Source organism: Phyllobates terribilis, unplaced genomic scaffold (assembly GCF_046119375.1).
Source record: "Phyllobates terribilis strain yellow unplaced genomic scaffold, ASM4611937v1 Scaffold_86__1_contigs__length_6382490, whole genome shotgun sequence".
NCBI classification, from domain to species: Eukaryota; Metazoa; Chordata; class Amphibia; order Anura; family Dendrobatidae; genus Phyllobates; species Phyllobates terribilis.
The window spans coordinates 562,143-589,796 of record NW_027362846.1 but is presented as its reverse complement, the minus strand read 5'-3'; the positions used below and the strand labels follow the sequence as shown (position 1 = coordinate 589,796).

At 47.8% G+C, this 27,654-nt stretch overlaps 1 protein-coding gene across 1 annotated transcript in view; it reads left to right on the top strand.

The window, feature by feature from the left end:
- The window catches only part of LOC141197730 (uncharacterized), a 29,773-nt gene extending 4,779 nt beyond the window's left edge, over positions 1-24,994 (top strand). The window contains exons 2-7 of the mRNA XM_073662815.1: positions 18,608-18,727; positions 18,857-18,961; positions 19,036-19,159; positions 19,243-19,340; positions 19,538-19,628; positions 22,930-24,994. Of these exons, the coding sequence (XP_073518916.1) occupies positions 18,659-18,727; positions 18,857-18,961; positions 19,036-19,159; positions 19,243-19,340; positions 19,538-19,628; positions 22,930-24,515 (2,073 nt within the window). The 5' untranslated portion in view covers positions 18,608-18,658 and the 3' untranslated portion in view covers positions 24,516-24,994. The remainder of the gene's footprint in view (positions 1-18,607; positions 18,728-18,856; positions 18,962-19,035; positions 19,160-19,242; positions 19,341-19,537; positions 19,629-22,929) is intronic.
- Positions 24,995-27,654: the final 2,660 nt, after the last annotated feature.

Sequence of the window (27,654 nt, the reverse complement as noted above, 5' to 3'; positions counted from 1 at the left end):
TCCGTCAGGGAAGTCTCACCGTGGGCCAATATGCCATACGGTTCCGTACCCTTGCCTCGGAGCTGGCCTGGGATAACGACGCTCTGGTATCCGTCTTCTGGGAGGGTCTGTCCGGCCGTATTAAAGATGAACTTGCCGGTCGGGACGTTCCTACCACTCTCGATGACCTAATATCTCTTGCCACCCGGATTGACCTACTGTTCCAGGAGCGTGCCAAAGAGGTCACCCGTGAGAGGAGGTTTCCACGTCTAGCTCCTACTTTTCAGAAACCCGTCACTCCCTCCGTCTCTCCCCAGGTACACTCTCCTGAGCCTATGCAGGTCGACCAGACCAAGATGGTCAAAACCCGTCAGGACTTACGCCGTGCCGAGGGGAGCTGCTTCTACTGTGGCAGTAAGGAGCACCGGATCCGTGCCTGCCCAGAGAGGTCGGGAAACGCCTGTGTCTAGGTTCGCTCAGAGAGGTCGACCTAGACAAGAATAAATCCTCTCCATCTCTGCTGCTGTCAGTTTCAATCGTCTGCGGGGAGAACCGTTATTTCGAACTAGCCCAACTGGACTCTGGAGCAGCCGGGAATCTTATTTCACAGTCCCTGGTAGAGAAATACCGCATCCCCACCAAACCTCTGGCTGTACCCTTGTCTGTTGCTGCCGTGGATGGGGGCCTCTTACCACGCCCCATCCAACTCATCACCGAATCCATTACTCTGCAGGTGGGAATGCTGCATTCTGAGAGTATCTCCTTTCATGTTCTGCCTGGACTCTCTCATGCCCTCTTGCTAGGTCTACCTTGGCTCCAGAGACATGCACCCGTGCTTGACTGGCAGACTGGAGAAGTCCTTCGCTGGGGACAGGACTGCCATAAGACCTGTCTGGTTCCCGTCCATCCCGTCCGTCCTTCTCCTACCCCAGCTAATCTACCTGGACTTCCGATTCCTTATTGGTCTTATGCTGATGTCTTTAATAAGAAGGAAGCAGAGACACTACCCCCTCATAGACCATACGACTGCCCTATCGACTTGTTACCCGGTACTACTCCTCCCCGTGGGCGCATTTATCCATTATCCGCTGCTGAGACCCGGTCGATGTCCGAATATATTGAGGAGAATCTGGCCAGGGGATTCATCCGGAAATCTACCTCCCCGGCGGGAGCAGGCTTCTTCTTCGTAAAAAAGAAGGACGGCTCTCTCCGTCCCTGTATAGACTATAGAGGCCTTAACCAGATCACGGTGAAGAATAAGTACCCCCTTCCGCTCATTCCGGAGTTATTTGATTGTCTGAGAGGGGCTAGAATCTTCACCAAACTGGACCTCCGTGGGGCGTACAACCTGGTTCGTATCCGTCAGGGGGATGAATGGAAGACGGCATTCAACACCCGGGACGGCCACTATGAATATCTGGTAATGCCCTTTGGTCTCTGTAACGCTCCTGCTGTCTTTCAAGAGTTGGTCAATGACATCTTCCGGGACCTTCTCTACTCCTGCGTAGTGGTGTACCTGGACGACATCTTGGTCTTCTCTCCGGATCTCCAGACTCACCGGAGGGACGTTCGTCAGGTCCTGCTCAGGCAGAATCACCTCTTCGCTAAATACGAGAAGTGCCTCTTTGAGCAGACCTCGCTTCCGTTTTTGGGCTATATTATTTCTCAGACCGGCCTACGAATGGATCCAGAGAAACTGTCTGCCATCGAGAAATGGCCTCGACCGGAGGGGTTGAAGGCCATTCAGCGGTTCCTGGGCTTCGCCAACTACTACCGCCTCTTCATACCACACTTCTCTTCCCGGACTGCCCCAATTTCCGCGCTCACCCGTAAGGGTACTAATCCCAAAGAGTGGCCGCCCGAAGCAGAGGAGGCCTTTCTTTCCTTAAAACAGGCCTTCTCTTCCGCCCCGGTGCTGCATCGCCCGGACGGCAACAAGCAGTTCTTCCTGGAAGTTGACGCCTCCTCCTCTGGAGCCGGAGCGGTACTTACTCAAAAATCATCTTCCGGGAGGATGGTAACTTGCGGCTTCTTCTCTAAACTCTTCTCCTCCTCAGAGCGCAATTATTCCATAGGAGACCGAGAGTTATTGGCCATCAAACTGGCATTGGAGGAGTGGCGTTACCTGCTCGAGGGGGCTCTTCACCCGGTAATAATTTACACTGACCACAAGAACTTGGCTTACCTCCAGCATGCCCAGAGACTTAACCCGCGCCAAGCCCGGTGGTCCTTGTTTTTTGCTCGCTTTGATTTTGTTCTTCATTTTCGCCCGGCTGACAAAAACGTCAAGGCGGACGCCCTGTCTCGATCCTTTCTGGTGTCTGATCTCGAGGAAGATCCGAAACACATCATCGATCCCGCCAGAGTAATGCAGGTGGCTCCCGTGAGTCTAAATCGTCTCCCTCCCGGAAAGACGTTCGTATCAGTACCTGATCGGGAGAAGATCCTTCACTGGGGTCACTCGTCTAAACTGGCTGGCCATGCCGGTCAGAAAAAGACCCTCCAGCTTATTACCCGGCACTACTGGTGGCCTACCCTGCACAAGGACGTAATAGACTTTGTTTCTGCCTGTGTGTCCTGCGCCCGCAACAAGGTTCCGAGACATCTGCCAGCCGGTCGCCTCCTTCCGCTCCCAGTACCTGCTGCCCCCTGGCAGCATATAGCTATGGACTTTATAACTGACCTCCCAGTCTCTGCCGGTTGTACGGTCATTTGGGTGGTTGCTGACCGCTTCTCCAAGATGGCTCATTTCGTTCCCCTGCCAGGCCTCCCGTCTGCACCCGAGCTAGCTAAAGACTTTATTCATCACATCTTTCGTCTTCATGGCCTGCCCCTCCATATCGTGTCGGATCGTGGGGTACAGTTCACCTCACGCTTCTGGAGAGCCACTTGTAAACTGCTAGATGTCACCCTGGACTTCTCTTCCGCTTACCACCCACAGTCCAATGGTCAAGTGGAGCGGATCAATCAGAACCTGACCAGTTACCTCCGGCACTTCGTTAATTCCCATCATTCAGACTGGGTGGATCTCCTACCATGGGCCGAGTTCTCTTATAACAATCACGAGAGCGAATCCTCCTCCAAATCCCCGTTTTTTGTAGTCTTCGGTCAGCATCCTCGGATTCCTTTTCCTGTCTCCACCTCTGTGGACAACCCGGCTGCGGAATCTCTCGTTAGCAAATTTTCCTCCATTTGGGAGAGTACCCGATCCGCACTCCTTCAGTCGTCCGAACGGATGAAAAGACACGCTGACAAAAAACGCCTGGATCCTCCACAATTTCGTCCCGGAGATAAAGTCTGGCTCTCATCTAAATATGTCCGACTCAAGATGCCTTCTTACAAGTTAGGGCCTCGGTTCATCGGCCCCCTGGAGGTCATCAGCCAGATCAACCCGGTGGCCTATAAATTGAAACTCCCGGCCAACTTACGGATCCCTAACTCTTTCCATGTATCTCTCCTCAAACCTGTGGTACTTAACTCTTTTTCCAAGTCTACAGGTACGCCTCCTGCTCCGGTTTCTGCTGAGGACGAGTTTGAGGTAGAGAACATTCTTGCCACCAAAAGGGTAAGAGGAAAGACCTTTTTTCTAGTAGATTGGAAGGGGTTTGGTCCTGAGGAGAGAACGTGGGAGCCCCGGGAGAACATCCATGCCCCTCTTATCCTTGCTAAATTTCTGTCTGGCCTAAAAAAGGGGGGGCCTAAAGGGGGGGGGTACTGTAGCGCCAGCGTCCCTGCCCTCTGCTAGGCAGGGACGCTGTTCCCCTCACCTCCCTGCTCCGTGCCCGGCGTCCTCCTCCCGCTCTGCTGGCAGCGCGCGCTCCTTCCCGGCCACTGTGCTTAGGGCGCGCGCGCTCTCCCTCCCTCTTAAAGGGGCCGCGCGCGCCGTCCTAAGGAGTCCCCGGCCAATGGCCGGAGGACTTCACCATATATAAGGCACCTCCTCCAAAATGGAGGTGCCCGAGCAATGTTGTTGCACTGTTCACTACTCTGCTTCAGCCCTCAGGTCCCGTTGCCAGTTACCTGCCAGTTACCTGCCTGATTCCTGCCAGAGTCCTGCCAGTTTGCTGTCTGTTTCCTGCCTGATATTCCTGCTACCTGCTTGCTAGCCTGAGGTCCGACGGTCTGCCTTCCTACTCCTGTCAGTCTGTCTATGGACCAGCTTGCCCGCTCACCTGGGAGCGCTCCTCTGCTACCTGCCTGCTAGCCTGCCTGGAGGCTCCGCCGTCACGTGCTTGATCACCTGCTATTCCAGAGACTCTTGCCCGTTCACCTGGGAGCGCTCCTCTGCTACCTGCCTGCTAGCCTGCCTGGAGGCTCCGCCGTCACGTGCTGTGACCACCTGCTATTCCAGAGACTCTTGCCCGCTCACCTGGGAGCGCTCCTCCGCTACCTGCCTGCTTGCCTACCAGGAGGCTCCGCCGTCACGTGCTGTGACCACCTGCTATTCCAGAGACTCTTGCCCGCTCACCTGGTAGCGCTCCTCCGCTACCTGCCTGCCTGCCTACCTGGAGGCTCTGCCGTCACGTGCTGCGACCACCTGCTTTTCCAGAGACTCTCGCCTGCTCACCTGGGAGCACTCATCTGTCATCCGCCTGCTAGCCTACCTGGAGGCTCAGCCGTCACAGGTCGTACCTACCCTATACTCAGAGACTGTCCCGGTCACTTGCTGTGACCTCCTGCCCGTTCACCCAGAGACTGCCCCAGTCACTTGCTGTGACCTCCTGCCCGTTCACCCAGAGACTGCCCCGGTCACTTGCTGTGACCTCCTGCCCGTTCACCCAGAGACTGTCCCGGTCACTTGCCGTGACCTCCTGCCCGTTCACCCAGAGACTGTCCCGGTCACCTGCTGTGACTGCCTACCCGTCTTCCCTGGTCGCCACCCGCTCCCTTACAAGGACCGCCCCCTTGTATAGTAGCTCAGAGGTTCCGCCTCCCAGACCCGTTACATTGGTGAAATGCAATCCAATACCATATGCGCTCCGGTGTGGAACGCATGCTTCCGGACATGCGCATTCGCAGATAGGAGACCGTGATGCACTCCAGCATGGAACGCACATGTCCCGGCACGTTTGTGCTTTCTTCCCCCCCTCTCCGTTGTTTTGTGCTGAATTTTGGGGAGTACTTGAGAATTTATTTTTGTTCCATCTGTCTTTAGTTGATCCCACTGATGCATCAGATTAGTCCTCAGAGAATTATAATTAGAGGAACCCATGGACACATTGGGATTTGTGAAGCTGACCTCCGCTCTCCTCTATTTCCTTTGAATTTATTGTGTGACTTGTATTTCAAAACAGTAGCTCTTGGTTTGTTTAATTTCCATGTGTAAATTGAATTTGACTCGTAGTCTTTGATATCTCTTTCAAACTTAGTTTTTTTGATTTTTTTTTGCATATTTTGTTTGAGTTTTGTATCCCAAAAGTCTTCTACACTAGGCGGAAAACTTTCACTGAGTTTTTTTCAAGAAACAAATATCAAACGCAATGTAACTTGGTTATCCTATAAGGCTATGTGCCCACTATGCGCATTTTTAGCGTTTCCGTAGCGGCAGTTCCGCTGCAGAAACGCTTAAAAAACGCTTGGTATAAGGTCTGCCATGTTCCCCGAAGATAATCCGCATGTGCTGTGCACATGCTGCGGAAATTTCCGCTGCGGATTATCATTGCGGAAAAATCCGCAGCCCTACCAATTATTTTGCGGAATCGCTGCGTTTTCGCCGCCATTGACTTACATTGGACCGCATGACATCCGCATCACTGCATCTGCGGATGCGAATACCATGCGGTTCAATGTGCGGATGGTACCCGTGTGTGGAGAAGAGGAGACTCTCCTCCAGACCTGGGTACCATAGTAGCTGTAAAAAAAAGAATAAAATAAAAAATATACATTATATTTACCTTCTGATGGCCCCCGGTCTCCATAGCAATCCGTCCTAGCTTGCCGGCAGCTCGCGATGGTCTAAAAAGGTCCTGCCATGACGTCATTTAGTCATGTGACATCGGCAGACGTGTGACCCGTCACATGACTAAATGACGTCATGGCAGGTACTTTTAGTCCACCGTGAGCTGCCGGCAAGCCAAGACTGATCGGATAAGGAGACCGGGGGCCATCAGAAGGTAAGTATATTATTTATTTTTTACCACTCTTTTACTGTCATACTGTTATTATTATTATTTATTTATTTATTATTATAGTGCCATTTATTCCATGGCGCTTTACATGTGAAAAAGGGGGTATAATACAAGAACAATTACAATAATCTTGAACACAATGTGACAGCGACTGGTACAGGAGGAGCGAGGACCCTGCCCGCGAGGGCTCACAATCTACGAGGGATGGGTGAGGATACAGTAGGTGAGGGTAGAGCTGGTCGTGCAGCGGTATGGTGGAGCGATGGTTACTGCAGGTGGTAGGCTTGTCGGAAGAGGTGGGTCTTCAGGTTCCTTTTGAAGGTTTCCATGGTAGGCCAGAGTCTGATACGTTGGGGTAGAGAGTTCCAGAGTAGGGCGGAAGCACAGGAGAAATCTTGTATACGGTTGTGAGAGGAGGAGATAATAGGGGAGTAGAGAAGGAGATCTTGTGAGGATCGGAGGTTGCGTGCAGGTATGTAACGGGAGACTAGGTCGGAGATATATGGAGGAGACAGGTTGTGAATGGCTTTGTATGTCATGGTTAGGGTTTTGAACTGGAGTCTCTGAGCAATGGGGAGCCAGTGAAGAGATTGACAGAGAGGAGAGGCCGGGGAATAGCGGGGGGATAGGTGGATTAGTCGAGCAGCAGAGTTTATGATAGATTGGAGGGGTGCGAGAGTGTTAGAGGGGAGGCCACAGAGCAGGAGGTTGCAGTAGTCAAGGCGGGAGATGATGAGGGCGTGCACTAGTGTTTTTGCAGATTCATGGTTTAGGAATGTGCGGATCCGGGAGATATTTTTGAGTTGGAGTCGGCAGGAAGTGGAAAGGGCTTGGATATGTGGTTTGAAGGAGAGTTCCGAGTCCAGGGTTACCCCAAGGCAGCGAGCTTGAGGGACTGGGGAGAGTGGGCAGCCATTGACGTTGATAGATAGGTCAGTTGGGAGGGTTGAATGAGATGGCGGAAAGATGATGAATTCTGTTTTGTCCATGTTAAGTTTTAGAAATCTGGCAGAGAAGAAGGATGAAATAGCAGACAGACATTGTGGGATTTTGGTTAATAAGGAGGTGATATCGGGTCCAGAGAGGTAGATCTGTGTGTCATCGGCATAGAGGTGATAATGAAACCCATGAGACTCTATGAGCTGTCCCAGGCCTAAGGTGTAGATGGAGAAGAGCAGGGGTCCTAGAACTGAACCTTGGGGGACACCGACAGATAGGGGGCGAGATGAAGAGGTGGTGTGTGAGTGGGAGACACTGAATGTCCGGTACTATATAAAACCATGCCCTTTGCAAGTTGTCAAGCACTTTCCAAATGATGCTAAAATCGCTTGGAAAGCGCTTGATAACCCGCATGCAGAAATGCATGCAAAAATGCTTCACTTCTGCTTGTCCCTGGCCGGAAAAACACATGTACAATCCTCATGCGTTTTTTCTGCCACGGAGATGCAGAAACGCTTAGGAAAAATCTGGAGCTTTTCTGCATCGTGGGCACATAGCCAAAGGGTATGTGCCCACGATGCAGAAATGAAGCAGAACATTTCTGCAGCATTTCTGCATGGTCTTGGCAGTCAAAAATGCTTGCTGATTTTACACGCATTTTTGCAGAGTTTTTACATGCGGATTTGACTTGCGTTTTTCAAGTGCATTGGGACATCAAATCCGCAAGCAGAAATGCACAAATAATGGACATGCTGCGGATTAGCCCGCAAGGAAAATCCACTGTGGAAAATTCTGCAGCATGGGCACAAAACATGCAGATTTTCATTGGGGATCATGGGGCACGGATTAACAAGTGTTTTGCAAGCGTTCACGCTGCCGAAAATCCACATCAAAAGCGCTTGAAAAACGCATAGTGGGCACACAGCCTAAGGATTTTTTAAAATGTGGATATATATCCTGTAAAGCATGCAACTATCTTAAGAAAGCCGACATATTTGAAGAAAACCTAACGGGACAGCAATTTGCAATACACAATTTCATCAATTGTAGCACTATAGGGGTCATCTATTTAATAGAGAGTTAACTACAATACGTGGGATGCACGTCAGATCCGCTATATGTATAAACATGTATTAGAAGACATTTATCTGACGTAATCAATCCCACAACATTAAACCTGTCTGTGGTTTCAAGACGCTTTTCACAAAAACATAAAGGGGATATCAGATCCTTCAGATATTAGGAATAGAAAAGTCTTATAAACCATTAAGAGGTGGAGATATGAAAAGAAAAATCTTAAATAGAAAGTCATATTGGATATTTAAATTACACACTTGAGCCCCACAGGGAATGGACATCAGACAGGATTAATATTACAGTACAATTAATTGTATTTGTCTTTAATTTCCAGTGATTTTATTGAATGTCTGATGCACGAGTTGTATTTGTGTATTGTAGAGATCTGAGGTTGTGGGTTGTATGTAATCACCTAGGCAGGTTAACGATGCAACAATATTTTATTAATCACAGCCATGGTAATGCAGCAATTCCAGGTAAATGGCCCAAAATACAGTTCTCTCAGTCCTTAAGTTCTCAACCTGGGATCAGTAGTTCCCCTGGCTTTGTATCAGGCGATGCCCACTGTCTCCCATCTTTTGGTTGGCCCACAGATTTCGTATCTCCAGCCAGTATAGTCTGTAGCCACAGTCCATGATCCTCTAGACGACAGATGAAAGCACAGATATCCAGTAGCAGCAGTTCTTCAATGAAGTTTAAATCCTAATGTCATATCCACAACTGAAGCACGTTTATCCACTTTAGTTGATAACAGATCTTCAACACTCCGTAAGCCATCCATCAGCTCCAGGTCCACAGCCACAAATCCTAACCCTCCGGCATCCTTCCACCAACTCCCAAAACTAAAACATGTCTCTCCTCTCCTTCTCTGGGGTCAGCCCCCTCCCAGCTCAGAAGTGATGACACCCTTTCCCTTAAGCATTTACTGTTCGCTAAAGCAATGAAGAATATTCTAGAAGCTGTAACGGGTCTGGGAGGCGGAACCTCTGAGCTACTATACAAGGGGGCGGTCCTTGTAAGGGAGCGGGTGGCGACCAGGCAGGCAGTCACAGTAGGTGACCGGGACAGTCTCTGGAAGAACGGGCTGGGGATCACGGCAAGTGACCGGGGCAGTCTCTGGGTGAACGGGCTGGAGGTCACGGCAAGTGACCGGGGCAGTCTCTAGGTAATGGGTAGGTACGACCTGTGATGGCTGAACCTCCAGGTAGGCAAGCAGGCAGGTAGCGGAGAAGCGCTCCCAGGTGAGCGGGCAAGAGTCTCTGGAATAGCTGGTGGTCACAGCACGTGACGGCGGAGCCTCCGGGCAGGCAAGCAGGCAGGTAGCGGAGAAGCGCTCCCAGGTGAGCGGGCAAGAGTCTCTGGAATGGCTGGTGGTCACAGCACGTGACGACGGAGCCTCCGGGCAGGCAAGCAGGCAGGTAGCGGAGAAGCGCTCCCAGGTGAGCGGGCAAGAGTCTCTGGAATAGCTGGTGGTCACAGCACGTGACGGCGGAGCCTCCGGGCAGGCAAGCAGGCAGGTAGCGGAGAAGCGCTCCCAGGTGAGCGGGCAAGTTGGTCCTTAGACAGACTGACTGGAGTTGTAAGGCAGACCGTCGGACCTCTGGCAGGCAGTCAGGTAGCTGATGTGCGCTCCCAGGTGAGCGGGCAAGTTGGTCCTTAGACAGACTGACCGGAGTTGTAAGGCAGACCGTCGGACCTCAGGCTGGCAAGCAGGTAGCAGGAATAACAAGCAGGAAACAGACAGCAAACTGGCAGGAATCAGGCAGGTAACTGGCAGGTAACTGGCAACGGGACCTGAGGGCTGAAGCAGAGTAGAACAGTGCAACAACATTGCTCGGGCACCTCCATTTTGGAGGAGGTGCCTTATATATGGTAAAGTCCTCCGGCCATTGGCCGGGGACTCCTTAGGACGGCGCGTGCGGCCCCTTTAAGAGGAAGGGAGAGCGCGCGCGCGCGCCCTAAGCACAGTGGCCGGGAAGGAGCGCGCGCTGCCAGCAGAGCGGGAGAGGGACGCCGGGCACGGAGCAGAGCGGTGAGGGGAACAGCGTCCCTGCCTAGCAGAGGGCAGGGACGCCGGCACTACAGTACCCCCCCCTTTAGGCCCCCCCTTTTTTAGGCCAGATAGAAATTTAGCTAGGATGAGAGGGGCATGGATGTTCTCCCGGGGCTCCCACGTTCTCTCCTCAGGACCAAACCCCTTCCAATCTACTAGAAAAAAGGTCTTTCCTCTTACCCTTTTGGTGGCAAGAATGTTCTCTACCTCAAACTCGTCCTCAGCAGAAACCGGAGCAGGAGGCGTACCTGTAGACTTGGAAAAAGAGTTAAGCACCACGGGTTTGAGGAGAGATACATGGAAGGAGTTAGGGATCCGTAAGTTGGCCGGGAGTTTCAATTTATAGGCCACCGGGTTGATCTGACTGATGACCTCCAGAGGACCGATGAACCGAGGCCCTAACTTGTAAGAAGGTATCTTGAGTCGAACATATTTAGATGAGAGCCAGACTTTATCTCCTGGACGAAATTGTGGAGGATCCAGGCGTTTTTTGTCAGCGTGTCTTTTCATACGCTCGGATGACAGAAGGAGTGCGGACCGGGTACTCTCCCATATGGAGGAAAATTTGCTAACGAGAGATTCCGCAGCCGGGTTGTCCACAGAGGTGGAGACAGGAAAAGGAATCCGAGGATGCTGACCAAAGACTACAAAAAACGGGGATTTGGAGGAGGATTCGCTCTCGTGATTATTATAAGAGAACTCGGCCCATGGTAGGAGATCCACCCAGTCAGAATGGTGGGCATTAACGAAGTGCCGGAGGTAACTGGTCAGGTTCTGATTGATCCGCTCCACTTGACCATTGGACTGTGGGTGGTAAGCGGAAGAGAAGTCCAGGGTGACGTCTAGTAGTTTACAAGTGGCTCTCCAGAAACGTGAGGTGAACTGTACCCCACGATCCGACACGATGTGGAGGGGCAGGCCATGAAGACGGAAGATGTGGCGGATAAAGTCTTTAGCCAGCTCGGGTGCAGACGGAAGGCCTGGCAGGGGAATAAAGTGAGCCATCTTGGAAAAGCGGTCAGCGACCACTCAAATGACCGTACAACCGGAAGAGACGGGGAGATCAGTTATAAAGTCCATTGCTATATGCTGCCAGGGGGCAGCAGGTACAGGAAGCGGAAGGAGGCGTCCGGCTGGCAGATGTCTCGGGACTTTGTTGCGGGCGCAGGACACACAGGCAGAAACAAAGTCTATTATGTCCTTGTGCAGGGTAGGCCACCAATAGTGCCGGGCAATAAGCTGGAGGGTCTTTTTCTGACCGGCGTGGCCAGCTAGTTTAGACGAATGGCCCCAGTGTAGGATCTTCTCCCGATCAGGTACTGAAACAAACGTCTTACCGGGAGGGAGACGATTTAGACTCACGGGAGCCACCTGCATTACTCTGGCGGGATCGATGATATGTTTAGGTTCTTCCTCGAGATCGGACACCAGAAAGGATCGGGACAAGGCGTCTGCTTTGACGTTTTTGTCAGCCGGGCGAAAATGAAGAACAAAATCAAAGCGAGCAAAAAACAAGGACCACCGGGCTTGGCGCGGGTTAAGTCTCTGGGCATGCTGGAGGTAAGCCAAGTTCTTGTGGTCAGTGTAAATTATTACCGGATGAAGAGCCCCCTCGAGTAGGTAACGCCACTCCTCCAACTCCAGCTTGATGGCCAATAACTCTCGGTCTCCTATGGAATAGTTGCGCTCAGAAGAGGAGAAGAGTTTGGAGAAGAAGCCACAAGTTACCATTCTCCCGGAAGATGATTTTTGAGTAAGTACCGCTCCGGCTCCAGAGGAGGAGGCGTCAACTTCCAGGAAGAACTGCTTGTTGCCGTCCGGGCGATGCAGCACCGGGGCGGAAGAGAAGGCCTGTTTTAGGGAAAGAAAGGCCTCCTCTGCTTCGGGCGGCCACTCTTTGGGATTTGTACCCTTACGGGTGAGCGCGGAAATTGGGGCAGTCCGGGAAGAGAAGTGCGGGATGAAGAGGCGGTAATAGTTGGCGAAGCCCAGGAACCGTTGAATAGCCTTCAACCCCTCTGGTCGGGGCCATTTCTCGATGGCAGACAGTTTCTCAGGATCCATTTGTAGGCCGGTCTGAGAGATAATGTAGCCCAGAAACGGAAGCGAGGTCTGCTCAAAGAGGCACTTCTCATATTTAGCGTAGAGATGGTTCTGCCTGAGCCTGAGCAGGACCTGACGAACATCCCTCCGGTGAGTCTGGAGATCCGGAGAGAAGACCAAGATGTCGTCCAGGTACACCACTACGCAGGAGTAGAGAAGGTCCCGGAAGATGTCATTGACCAACTCTTGAAAGACGGCAGGAGCGTTACAGAGGCCAAAGGGCATTACCAGATATTCATAGTGGCCGTCCCGGGTGTTGAATGCCGTCTTCCATTCATCCCCCTGACGGATACGAACCAGATTGTACGCCCCACGGAGGTCCAGTTTGGTGAAGATTCTAGCCCCCCTCAGACGATCAAATAACTCCGGAATGAGCGGAAGGGGGTACTTATTCTTCACCGTGATCTGGTTAAGGCCTCTATAGTCTATGCAGGGACGGAGAGAGCCGTCCTTCTTTTTGACGAAAAAGAAGCCTGCTCCCGCCGGGGAGGTAGATTTCCGGATGAATCCCCTGGCCAGATTCTCCTCAATATATTCGGACATCGACCGGGTCTCAGCAGCGGATAATGGATAAATACGCCCACGGGGAGGAGAAGTACCAGGTAACAGGTCGATAGGGCAGTCGTATGGTCTATGAGGGGGTAGTGTCTCTGCCTCCTTTTTATTAAAGACATCAGCATAAGACCAATAAGGAATCGGAAGTCCAGGTAGATTAGCTGGGGTAGGAGAAGGACGGACGGGATGAACGGGAACCAGACAGGTCTTATGGCAGCCCTGTCCCCAGCGAAGGACTTCTCCGGTCTGCCAGTCAAGAACGGGTGCATGTCTCTGGAGCCAAGGCAGGCCCAGCAAGAGGGCGTGAGAGAGTCCAGGCAGAACATGGAAGGAGATACTTTCAGAATGCAGCATTCCCACCTGCAGAGTAATGGATTCGGTGATGAGTTGGATGGGGCGTGGTAAGAGCCCCCCATCCACGGCAGCAACAGACAAGGGTACAGCCAGAGGTTTGGTGGGGATGCGGTATTTCTCTACCAGGGACTGTGAAATAAGATTCCCGGCTGCTCCAGAGTCCAGTTGGGCTAGTTCGAAATAACGGTTCTCCCCGTAGACGATTGAAACTGACATCAGCAGGGATGGAGAGGATTTATTCTTGTCTAGGTGGACCTCTCTGAGCGAACCTAGACACAGGCGTTTCCCGACCTCTCCGGGCAGGCACGGATCCGGTGCTCCTTACTGCCACAGTAGAAGCAGGTCCCCTCGGCACGGCGTAAGTCCTGACGGGTCTTGACCATCTTGGTCTGATCGACCTGCATAGGCTCAGGAGGGTGTACCTGGTTAGAGACAGAAGGAGTGACGGGTGACCTCTCTGGCACGCTCCTGGAACCGTAGGTCAATCCGGGTGGCAAGAGTTATTAAGTCATCGAGAGTGGTAGGAATGTCCCGACCGGCAAGTTCATCTTTAATACGGCCGGACAGACCCTCCCAGAAGACGGAAACCAGAGCGTCGTTTTCCCAGGCCAGCTCCGAGGCAAGGGTACGGAACCGTATGGCATATTGGCCCACGGTGAGACTTTCCTGACGGAGGCGTAGCAACGATGATGCGGATGAGGTCTTCCGTCCGGGTTCGTCGAAGACTTTCCGGAAAGCCGTGAGAAAAGCAGGCAAGTTGGACACCAGGGGGTCTCCTCTCTCCCATAGAGGATTTAGCCAGGCCAGGGCCTCCCCGGTGAGATGGGACATGATGAATGCAATTTTGGCTCGGTCGGAGTTAAACTGGTGGGACAATAGTTCAAAGTGCAGGGTGCACTGATTTATGAAGCCCCGAGCCTGGGCTGAGTCTCCTCCGAAGCGAGGAGGTGCAGAAAGCCGAGGTCCGGGGTAGGATATCATGGTGTTAGTGGACAGCGGAGCTGCCGGATTGCGAGACATGGCACTGGCGGAGGATGTTGGTGGAGCAGTCAGAGTGTCCAGGCGAGTATTGACATTCCGCAGGTGACCCAGGATGGACTCCTGTTGGGACCTTTGACGGGACAGTTCATGACACAGGTCCGAGAGCGAGGGAGCTTGGGTGCAACCGGGTTCCATGGCCCGAGCAAACTGTAACGGGTCTGGGAGGCGGAACCTCTGAGCTACTATACAAGGGGGCGGTCCTTGTAAGGGAGCGGGTGGCGACCAGGCAGGCAGTCACAGTAGGTGACCGGGACAGTCTCTGGAAGAACGGGCTGGGGATCACGGCAAGTGACCGGGGCAGTCTCTGGGTGAACGGGCTGGAGGTCACGGCAAGTGACCGGGGCAGTCTCTAGGTAATGGGTAGGTACGACCTGTGATGGCTGAACCTCCAGGTAGGCAAGCAGGCAGGTAGCGGAGAAGCGCTCCCAGGTGAGCGGGCAAGAGTCTCTGGAATAGCTGGTGGTCACAGCACGTGACGGCGGAGCCTCCGGGCAGGCAAGCAGGCAGGTAGCGGAGAAGCGCTCCCAGGTGAGCGGGCAAGAGTCTCTGGAATGGCTGGTGGTCACAGCACGTGACGACGGAGCCTCCGGGCAGGCAAGCAGGCAGGTAGCGGAGAAGCGCTCCCAGGTGAGCGGGCAAGAGTCTCTGGAATAGCTGGTGGTCACAGCACGTGACGGCGGAGCCTCCGGGCAGGCAAGCAGGCAGGTAGCGGAGAAGCGCTCCCAGGTGAGCGGGCAAGTTGGTCCTTAGACAGACTGACTGGAGTTGTAAGGCAGACCGTCGGACCTCTGGCAGGCAGGCAGGTAGCTGATGTGCGCTCCCAGGTGAGCGGGCAAGTTGGTCCTTAGACAGACTGACCGGAGTTGTAAGGCAGACCGTCGGACCTCAGGCTGGCAAGCAGGTAGCAGGAATAACAGGCAGGAAACAGACAGCAAACTGGCAGGACTCTGGCAGGAATCAGGCAGGTAACTGGCAGGTAACTGGCAACGGGACCTGAGGGCTGAAGCAGAGTAGAACAGTGCAACAACATTGCTCGGGCACCTCCATTTTGGAGGAGGTGCCTTATATATGGTAAAGTCCTCCGGCCATTGGCCGGGGACTCCTTAGGACGGCGCGCGCGGCCCCTTTAAGAGGAAGGGAGAGCGCGCGCGCCCTAAGCACAGTGGCCGGGAAGGAGCGCGCGCTGCCAGCAGAGCGGGAGAGGGACGCCGGGCACGGAGCAGAGCGGTGAGGGGAACAGCGTCCCTGCCTAGCAGAGGGCAGGGACGCCGGCGCTACAGAAGCCTTCATCTGAGACTGCTTGTAAGACCCCTGTGGTGACGGCTCCACTGTGTCTACAATCTACACTCACCTAATGAGATTATTGGTTGCTGAAACAATGGACTCCTGAGATTAGTGAAATGCTGGACATTTTGCCAGGACATTTTACAAGTGAATCTTACATACTGACAAGTATGCAGAACTATATAAAACATAACAAGTAAATCACTAATAACACACAATAATAATATTGACGAAAATGGTGGTCCGTGCTGGAAAAGTATCATAGTCTTTAGTAAGTGGGCAGCTCCTCACATGTATTATCATTTTCTTCCATACAATACAGGGTTAAATTGTCTGAGAAGTACTCTGTAATCAACAGAAACTCAGGCGTTCCAAATGGAAGGATATAAAAGTATCACAGAGACTCACATGTTGCAAATCAGGAGTAAGCATTGGTTTGGTATGTGGGCACTTGGTGGTATGCCATCACAACAGTTTTTATGAATTTGCAAAAAAATGTGAGGTTTTAACAATATAGACAATGCTGGAGAATCGATCTCTCCTCCTTTCTCTACTTGAAATGTCCCTGTGAAGATACAGAATAAAATCTTAATAAGCTAGACGATTAGATTTGTTAAGTCAAGAGAAATACACTATCGTGTTGTGTTGACTTACAAATGTATTTGTATTTCTCTTGCTGATCAAAAAAGGTCATAGTATTTGTATAACCCTGAATGCTGAATTCTATTCGTTTGGAAACAATCATGTTTACTATGCTAATGACAAATTGTACTAAGTCAGCTGAAAGTTTAGTTACAACAGCCCCTGTGATACCAACTATGTAAATAGATTAGCTCAAACAATGATAGGTGATCCCTGCACCTTTACCTCTTTTACCTGGGCCTGATGACCTCACACAGATGTGAATATAAACAAAGATGTCTGTAGTGCTGTAGACAGAATGAGACTTGGGACAGAGAATCAAGGAACATCAGAAGGAGAATGGGAGACATCCTTCAGGAAAGTAGATGGATTGCATGTCATCTAAAGAGACACAGATTTGCATTCTACATGATTCTAGTCTAAGGGTATTGGCCCTGACTAGAAAGATTCAGATCTGCTCCATTAACCATCAGAGAGACCATGGATACTTTTGGGGAGTCCAGGAGAGGACGAAAAAGTCACTTGGCCTCATGGATATGTTGTTTTGGGGTTGCTAGGAGGGACCCACCGGTCGCCTGGCCCCATAAAAACTCTCGGAGAGGCCAGGATGGGACCATCGGGTCTCCTGGTCTTGTACCTCGATGGACTGTTGGCTTCCTAAGCTTGCCGCTACCTTCTCTCTGTGGGGGCCCGCCAGAAGTGGGGGGCCACTGGTGGAGGTAGTCAGCCTGGAAGTCTCCAAAGTCACAGCTCTTCTGTCCCAGGTGGGTGGAGAATTAAGGGTGAGACTATGTAATGTTGTACCATCTTGGGTATTTGCTGGGACTATTCTGTGTCTTTATTGTCCGCTTTGTGGTTCAATAAAGTATTGCCACGCTGTTTTACCCTCACCCTGTGTTGTTTGAGTAACGTTACGCCCACGGAAGACCCCGGGTCTTCACAATCCCTGACCAGGTCGGCTCCATGCGGTGATCTTCAGACAAGGTACATTGAATAAACAGTGAGCTGACCTTCGACTCCATTTTACCATTATATGATGTTTTCCCTATAGTGACAAATATTTATTTTTGCTAAAACTGTAATATTTTCACTTTAAAGCTTTTTTTTAAACCTTTTTTGTAAACACAGAAGCCTCTGATTGCTCCGGTGATGCACTGTACTACTGTAGTGACGTGTATTATCCCTGCCTGTCAGTGTAATACCAACGGCCCCATACACATGAGATAAGTGGTGGCTGAACTGTCATTTGGCAGACGGCTATCTCTCCAGAGACTCCCCCATACATAAATATTCCAGCTTTCCTGTGATTTGTATGACTGACTGCATCGGTAGGGAGGCCCTCAAATACATTATATAGTCGACAAAAATCTGTGCTTCCATGCAACTTTAGTCTAATGTTTATGGAGGCGTTAAAAGGTAACTTATGGAATGCTGCCTCTGGCCCGGCCTAATAGACTTTTGTACATTGCAGGCCCAGAAACCATTATTAGGCATTTAAGTATTGTAGGAACGAGTCAGCCCCATACTATCGAGTACTTGGGGGGAGGAGGGGCATTCAGCCGAACTCTGTCACACCTTCTTAGATGCCATGTTTGCTTTTTGCAGGAGCTAGTGGTTAAACTGCCAGGGATTTTATTGCAGCCACACCTGTGCCATCCCTGCGGTGTACATCTATGTTCTGGTGCCCAAAAGAATTCACATAAAACCAAAAACAACTGTTTAACTTGTTAAAAAAATGACAACATGGGTCTTCTGCTTTTTGCATGTTTTTTCTTTTTACAAGAATTGTTTCTGCCAATTTTCTTTTGAAACATTTTAATATCTGCTTTTTTTCTGGGGGTTTTCTTGTAATATAGGAAAGCCTAAGGCCAGAAATAAACCCCATAATACACTATACATGTAGACTTTAGTATCAAATCATTTCTGTCCGCGGTGTTTGTGCAAACAAAACAGCTTTTATAAAAGCCTCAAACTTCTGTGTGTGAATCAGATATGAGATCTAACGTGATAGAAGATTACAGTTCGGGGAAGACGGGAAACATTCATATAGACGGCCGGTGGTGATGTAGTCAGTGATGGACTGTGGCCAAATATGGTTTTAGATCCGTAGTAGAAGATGTTGCCTCATCATAAAGTAGTTATTTCTCATGTCACGTGAAATAAATTTCTCCTGCAGTATTGCTAATTCCAATTCCAGTGTCGGAAAATGAGACGAGAATTAAAGTTATGGAAGATGATTCTATGAGAAACGTGTTCAGCTGCAGTCTCCGAGGAAGAAACTGTTTGTTGTCTGTGGCCTAAAATATAAAGGTTTTATTATTAGATGTAAAGAAAAAACTAAATGCTGGAAAATAATAAATCTCCTCATATGTTTCCCCTTATTATCTCCAGCAATTGTATTATTACACAGGATTTTTATGATGTTCCATCAGCTTATCTTTTTCTTATTCAGATCTCTAAAATACCGGATCCTCTCAGTGAAGATCGTGATTTATCCAGGAAAATGATGGACAAGATTGGGGAGACTATATTACACCTCACCCTAGAGATCCTCTTCCGTCTTACTGGAGAGGTGAGAGATTCTGATGACGTCACATTACATCATTCTTATCTATGGGAATATCAGATGGACAGAACTGGAGAGGTGAGGACTCTGGAAATGTCTGGAGTGAGATTTATTAATGTGTCTCTCCATAACCAGAGATTAATCACGGGACCTCCATCTCACCCCTTCATACATGAGGACATCAATGACCAGAAGATCCTAGAACTCACCTACAAGATGATTGAGCTGCTGACTGGAGAGGTGACACTGCTGGGACATTATACAGTAACACTATGAAGGGATCGGGGATATGATGGTATCATTGTATGTGTCAGGTTCCTATAAGGTGTCAGGATGTCGCCGTCTATTTCTCCATGGAGGAGTGGGAGTATTTAGAAGGACACAAAGATCTGTACAAGGACGTCATGATGGAGGTTCACCAGCCCCTCACATCTCCAGGTAATAGACAGGACTAAATACACACGGCCTATAATTATCTGTATGTAAAGAATGAATTCAGTCCCTGCATGTGTTTCCTCCAGATCTATCCAGTAAGAGGACAACACCAGAGAGATGTCCCCATCCTCTTCTTCCACAGGACTGTAAACAAGAAGATCCCAATGTTCCTCAGGATCATCAGGTAGATGGAGATAAGATGTCATGAGATCTCCCCTATGATGTGTAGACGGCTGTGAAGGTCTTGTGCTCAGTCTTGTTTTATCCACCTGTATTATATGTTTTATACTTGTGTAATGAGAAAGGTGGAGATGGCAGGATAGAGCTGATCATAGAGGTGACTTTTCCATCTGTCTGTGACTTTTACAATATTTGTTTCAGGGTGAAGATCTGACCCATATTAATACGACAGAGACATATGTGAGGGGTGATGAGCGGTGTAAAGAGGAGATTCCTACATATGACTACCCAGGTGAGTAGTAACCACTAAATTCTGAGAAGTCACAGACTCTTCTCGGTCACTGGCTGTGGCTGCTTTATTAGTCATGTAGTCCGGCCGTATCACAATCGTGTGATCACCATTTTGCCGCTAGACCACAACATTCTCCTCCGTGCGAAAATGTTCAAATTACGTTGTGTAATTGTGAAAGCCCTTTTCTATAGAATTTACAAACTGGAGGATCCACCTACCCCCTGGGATTAGGAGACGCTGACCGTTACTTGCCCAGATCTGTAAACTACAAATCCAAATGACAGTGTACGTAGAATGTGCTGACAAATAAGAAAATCAGTTGAAGAAAAATATTATGATGGTCTGTAAGAGAAAGCGGAGGGTAATGATGCTGTTGGCTTCTTAGATTCCTGATATCTTATTGGATGAATCTACCTTCTCTCCCTTCTGTGCTGCTGAATGTCCTCATATGGTCCCTACAAGACCAGGTCCAGTCTTTCTGGCCAAACTTCACTTTTATGATCTACAACATTAAATGTGCAGTGAGGGCCAAGTGTGAATTTCTGTACAATAACACCAGAGTTTCCCTTTATCCTGACTGTTCTGTTTCTTTTAAAACCAACTAACTTCAAACAGGATTGTGATAAACTATACAAAAAACATTACACCTGTGCCATGATATATCTCTAAGCTGTGCGTGGCTGATGGCTGTAATATACATTTATTCACGCCTGCAGGAGATGTGTTGGCTCCAGCCCTGGTTTCATGGATTCACTCCACATCATAAATAGTATTGAGCGAATTTGTTCGGCATTTCAAATTTGGGTTTGTTTTCGGGGTTCCGGCCTGTTCACGCCAAAAAATCAGACGCGCCCGAACACGAACCCGAATTTGAAATGCCGAACAAATTCGCTCAACACTAATCAGAAACTATATTATGTTTTCAATCCTAAGAAATTCAGATAACTGCACAATCTCTCCTGAAATGGGGGCGCTAATACTTTCTCTACTCTGGTCAGGACTCACAGTAGCTCCAATGGTCCGCCATAAACAAGTTCAACTCCAGTTTAGTGTTGGATTTCTCCCCTCATACACACGTTGTTGTTGGGGATGTTACATCTCATGTATATAATCGTCTTATCCTGTCTGTCTGTCCTTCTGTCCAGGAAATCCCGCGTCGCTGATTGGTCCGGCCTCGGGATATAGAAATTTATCGGTAGCTGCTGCATTTCCCACCCTAGGCTTATACTCAAGTCAATAAATTTTCCCAGTTTTTTGTTGTAAAATTCGGGGTCTCTGCTTATACTCGGGTCACCGCGCACAGGCAGCATGTGACCCCCGGCTGCAGCCGGCTCTTGCTTCCGCTTATGTCACGACTATTTGCAGCTGCCGCCAAGCAGTCTCCTGTTTCGCGTTCCACGATGAGTGATGGGCTGTGGCCGGGGTTATCCCCCATCCCGTCACACCCGGCATTCACCGCACACGCATTCATTGACAAAGCGCGCAGTGGATGCTGGGTGTGACACGATGGGGGACAACCCCGCCCACACCCCATCATTCACCGTGGTACGCGGAACAGGAGACCCCTGGCTACAGCCCCAAATAGTCGTGATGTAAGCGGAAGCAAGAGCCGGCTGCAGCCGGAGGAATTACGTGCTGGCTGTGCGTGGTCAGCGATGTTGTCACAAGCAGTATTGACAACATGACGTAATGACAAAATTCATTAAGGGCCCTGGAGGGATACATTTGGGGGTTAATTTAAAGTAGTGCACAACCCATTTAAATGCTGCTTCGCTTATTAGTCGCGCCCGGTCGGCCACATACATATTCTAGAATACCCAATGCGTTTGAATCGGGCCACCATCTAGTGTTTATATATTCTTTCCTTTTTTTCACAAGTTCATTCTGTATGATAGTTTGATTGTGGTGGGATCGGCCGGCCTCACTTATTTGACTCTGTAACTCCCTGGTAGTCTTTCAAAAAGGTCTCCATTGCCTCTTCCAAATGCCCGAGATCTAAATTTAAGACCCCTCAGCTCTGCACTATTATAAAAAAGTTCACTTTAAATGTCTAATATTTCTTCTTGACACTCATCTGACAGAAAATATTGTCCCTTACGATAGTTTAGATTGCCAAAAGCCACCGAGCCCCATACTCTAATTACCCCAGAGAGGTTTCACCACTAGTTACTCATTTTTCTCTGATGAAGACTGTTGAGTTTGATCATTTCAGTAGATGTTTTATTGTGTATAATCACAGTTTTTGACTTCAGTAATCCTCTGATTTAACCCCTTCCTGCAGCCAGTATTATGTTTCTAATCAGGCCCCATTTTTTAAATCTGACGTGTGTCACTTTATGCGGTGATAACTTTGGAATTCTTCACAAAGGATAATAGGAAACAAATGGATCTTACAAATTATTTTCCAACTTCTCTTGAATCTGACAATCCCCTATATACGGTTGTACACTACTGTCTGGGCACATGGCAGGATAAGAAGGGACGAAGCGCCTTTAAGCTATTAGGAATGCAGATTTTGCTGGAATAGTTTGCAGACACAATGTATTGGGGGAGCTGGTCTTGGTCACCTGGAAGCTCAAAAGATGGCCACCACGAACAGGCTTGTTTTATCTACCCCTTTTATAGATTTCATAAATTACTTTGCTCATCACCCTTTAACCCCTCTACATGGATCTGGACTAACACAGAGACCCCTAGGCTTGGGCCACAGTGTTACCTGCTATTCGGTGGAGTGACATGGGAAGAAGAATAGTCAGGTAGCCGGGTCAGAACCAGGAGGGCAGAGAAAATACAAAATCAGAAGACACAAGAGTAGTCAGTAAACAGGCCGAGGTCACAACAGGACACAAATACACAAGCCGGGAGCTGATCACAGAGGACTGAACCAGAGGAGAACAAGGCTGTATCTGGCAGCTTCCGGCAATATGCTTCCAGCTTTAGTAGGGTGCGGTGCTTTCCAAATGGCTGAAGCAAGGAGCAGATTACTCCAGCTGGACAGCACACACACCCATACTGCCAGACTCGATGGTACTACAGGTACCAGCAACCCTAATCTTAGTGGCTGGACAGAGCCTGCGCCTTTAACTCCATATTTGGGAGGCAGAATGAACAAACAGTTGAACACCACGCTCCACTGGTTCATGGAATGAGGTTTTCCATTAGATAGTCATTGTCCTGGTGAATAAGTGATTTTTTTTTATATAGTTTGCATTTTTTACAGACAGTTTAAGTAGAAATGTTCAAAAATATAAAATTCAAAAAAATTTTATTAAAAAATAATAATTGGTTTTATTCTTGACAGATGACTGTACCAGGAGATCAGAGGGACAGCTGACATCTTCGATTTTCAAATCAGATAATTTTCAGATCCCACAGGATAAAATTGAAGTGAATGACATTTCTCCAGATTTACCATCATCCCTTCACAGCAAAGATCTGTCATCTGATCCTATGAAACAGGTCCTGTCTTCTGATACATTACCAACTACTAAGGAAAATCAAAGTCACAAAATAAGCATTAAAAAACAAACTGCTTCTAATGCAAAGAAGACATTTTCACGTTCAGAATATGGAAATAGTTTTCCTCTCAAAAAGTCTTTTCTTAAACATCAAAAAATTCACACAGCGAAGAATAGATTTTCCTGCTCCAAGTATGGGAGATGTTTTAATCAAAAATCAAGTATTGTTAGGCACCAGATAACTCACACAGGAGAGAAGCCTTTTTTCTGTTCAGAATGTGGGAAATGTTTTACAGAGAAATCAACTCTTATCAAACAACAGAGAACTCACACAGGGGAGAAGCCATTTTCATGTTCAGAATGTGGGAAATTTTTTAACCACAAATCAAATTTTTTTAAGCACCAGAGAACTCAAACAGGTGAGAAGCCTTATTCATGTTCAGAATGTGGGAAGTGTTTTAACCAGAAAGGGCATCTTGATAGCCACTGGAGAACCCACACAGGCGAGAAGCCTTTTTCCTGTTCAGATTGTGGGAAATGTTTTAACAACAAATCATGTCTTGTTGTGCACCAGCGAACTCACACAATGGAGAAGCCTTTTTCATGTTCAGATTGTGGGAAATGTTTTGTACAGAAATCAAATCTTTTCAAACATCAGAGAACCCATACAGGGGACAAGCCTTTTCCATGTTCGGAATGTGGAAAATGTTTTACAGAGAAATCAACTCTTATCAACCATCAGAGAACTCACACAGGAGAGAAGCCATTTTCATGTTCAGAATGTGGGAAATGTTTTGCAAAGAAATCAAATCTTTTCCAACATCAGAGAACTCACACAGGGGACAAGCCTTTTCCATGTTCAGAATGTGGGAAATGTTTTACAGAGAAATCAACTCTTATCAACCATCAGAGAACTCACACAGGAGAGAAGCCATTTTCATGTTCAGAATGTGGTAAATATTTTACAGTGAAATCAAATCTTATCAAACATCAGAGAACTCACACAGGGGACAAGCCTTTTCCATGTTCAGAATGTGGGAAATGTTTTACTGAGAAATCTACTCTTATCAAACATCAGACAACTCACACAGGGGAAAAGCCTTTTCCATGTTCAGAATGTGGAAAATGTTTTAACCTGAAATCTAGTTTTCTTAAGCACCAGAGAACGCACACAGTGGAGAAGCCTTTTCCATGTTCAGAATGTGGAAAATGTTTTACAGTGAAATCAACTCTTATCAACCATCAGAGAACTCACACAGGAGAGAAGCCATTTTCATGTTCAGAATGTGGGAAATGTTTTGCAAAGAAATCAAATCTTTTCCAACATCAGAGAACTCACACAGGGGAGAAGCCATTTTCATGTTCAGAATGTGGGAAATATTTTACAGCAAAATCAAATCTTATCAAACATCACAAAACTCACACATAATTCAGAATGTGGGAAATGTTTTACAGAGAAATCAACTCTTATCAAACATCTGAGAACTCACACAGGGGAGAAGAATTTTCCATGTTCAGAATATGGAAAATGTCTTAACCAGAAATCTGATATTGATAAGCTCCAGAGAACCCAAACAGGGGCGAAGTCTTTTTCATGTTCAGATTGTGGGAAATGTTTTAACCAGAAAGCGCCACAACAGCGTACTAATTATCTAGTTTACCCTTGTTGAAGAGATTTTTTCTGTTTTCTCCATGCTTAGTGTGGCACACATATGCACACAATGCAAAGATTGAGTCAGCTTCTCCCTTTTTTATTTGATTTTAGTTATGATTTTCATGTTGCCCACACCTGTTACTTGCCACAATTGTGTTTGAACAAGCTTCACATGCTTGAAATAAAGTTGTTTACCCACAATTTTGGCAAGGTGTCAACAATTTTGTCCGGCCTATTTTGTGTGAAATTATGTTCAATTTGCCTTTTTTTCTCTGTTTTCTTGTGTTGTTCCAATACATGCAAAGGAAATAAACGAGTATAACAAAACGTGTAATTTCAATAATTTTCTGGGAGAATTACTTCATTTTCTGGAACAATTTCAAGGGATCCAACACTTTTGACCATGACTTGTTTTTGTTGCCTTTTTAATATGTTGCAGCATATCATCCTCTACGTGTTCAGCTATATTAGGAGGCTTGTAGCAAAGTCCAGTTAGCAGCTTTCCATTATTGCCATTTCCATGTACATTACCCAAACTGATTTTACATCAGGGATGTAAAGCTCAAAACATGCAGAGGGACAAAATGAAAAACTTTGACAAAGTCGTGGGCCGACCAGTATACAGTATAATGGGCCCTACATAGTCCTCCATACAGTATAATGGGCCTCACATAGTCCTCCATACATAAGAAACAAGAGGAAAAAACTTCAAGTCAGAGTCCCATATAATAGTGAAAAAATTACAAAATTGTATTAATTATAATTTATACAGGAAAAAATATTAACTGCAGAAACACTTAATAGTAAAACAATGGAGGAGCACTAATGAGGAGCATGAGACAAATTAACATGATTCTTTTCTGATGTAAATACATAATTGGGCTGCCAAAAAATAAGATTATATTGTTAAAATGCAGTGAAGCATTCAATAAAAGTGCAGGTGCTTATGAGGTAGGTCAGAAGTAGTTGCTATATAAGAGGTTAGTCATACCGCTGTCTATATATAGGTACTAATATAGATAGCTCATACCGGGGCGAGCAGATCTTTATAAGTGGTATCAGTGCCCTGACCCCTTAGGCTACAGGGTAAAAGTATATCCTAATACATATTAAAGCCTAGAAAATGCACCTAAGTAGGAAAAAAGATTAAAAAACGGCAGCAAAAAGAGCGTAGCATGAATCCTATAGAATACTTACAGCCACAGTGGATGTGAACACTCTCCTCAATGGCACTCACCCTAATGCGCGTTTCGGCACGGCTGCCTTCGTCAGGAGGTGGCGTCAGTGAAGGTGGGTAGGGTTTAAAAAGGGCCCTTGAGCCAATAGAAAAGGGGGTGTGTAGTCTCTCCGCCAATGGGTGTGGGGAGGGTGTGGCATGACACATGGCAATCACCGCGGCATCCACGGCAACCGCGTCATATGATCCATGATGCCGCAAGCCGTGGGGAACCACGTGACCGCGCGTCATGGAGCAAATATTGATACGACCAGTGAGGACACCACAGAGAACAGTGAAGCCATGCGTACTGTCGAGTCCACAGACATATATAGTCAAATACAACCGGAGAGAAAAAGAAAGCATAATGGGGTAAACTGTCAATAATAGCACATCCCAAATGTATATATATCTAAGGGGTACAGGCGATAGCCAATTATATATAAGTCAGAGAAGTTAATTGGTCATGACAAAACAAATAAAGTATATCTTTAAGAAAAGCATGAACTATAACATGATTATATGAGATCATAGTATAAATGCATAATAAGATATAAGAAAATATCGATCTATAAATGCAAAAGATATACAATAATAACTGTATGGACAAAAAATGCACATACAGAAAAAAATTACAGATCTTGAGAGACAATACAGCGCCAGCAATTATGTCCATGTTATCCAATAGCAGAATGGAAGTCATCAACGTCATTGACGGAGAGAATTGGAGATATCACGTATACAAGCATGCCAATCACCATGTAATGCCTTTATGAATATTTGGTAGAAAAAGACAACGAACTCTCATGGAGGAACAGTAAAGAAATAGAAAAAAGTTAAAACAATGTGGATATAGGTGATCAGAGAAATGGGGCATAAGTAATATTTTCGTTCAAGCCCAATGGATGGAGTGTTTTTAAAGTCCAAATCCATCTGCTCTCTTTCTGGGCTAATAGTTGGCTCACTCTACCTCCCCTAATATTAGTGGTGATCATGTCAATACCCTGAACTTTAAGTTTAGATGCGTCACACTTATGGTGTATTCTAAAATGCTTGGGAATAGTTTTTAACGTATAAATATCAGTTTCATTTACCGCCGCTTCAATACCTAGGACATGTTCACGTATTGTTGTCTTAAGTTGTCTAGTTGTGAGCCTTACATAGATTTTAGGACACAGGCATATCGCATAATAGTCCACCGCTTTAGAGGTACAAGTTATCGGTTTGGTGATGTAATAGGTCCTAGAGCCCTGGGAATCTGTGAAAGTGTTAGCATGTTCGACATTAGGACACGCCACACATCTACCACATGGTACACATACATTTACTGGAGGTGATCTTTTCAAAAACTTAGGGGGAGTGGTAGGATAATAGAGTCTTTTCATAAGGTGATCACACAGATTTTTTGCCTTTCTGAAGGTGATTTGCTGTCTCTCTGGTAGATATTTTGCCAATATGGGGTCAGCCATTAAGATGGGCCATGATTTGATAAGACAGTCACGTAATTCTGTCGCTTTAGAGTGGAATGTTGTAATGAACCGTTACTAGCGATGAGCGAGCATGCTCGCTACTGCTCGGTGCTCACCCGAGCATCTCACTGCTCTTGTGACACTTTCCAGGGTTGCTCGGCGGGAGCTCAGGTCCCCTCCCTGCATGTTTGGCGCACTTTAGACCGCCAATCAACATGCATGGATTTTC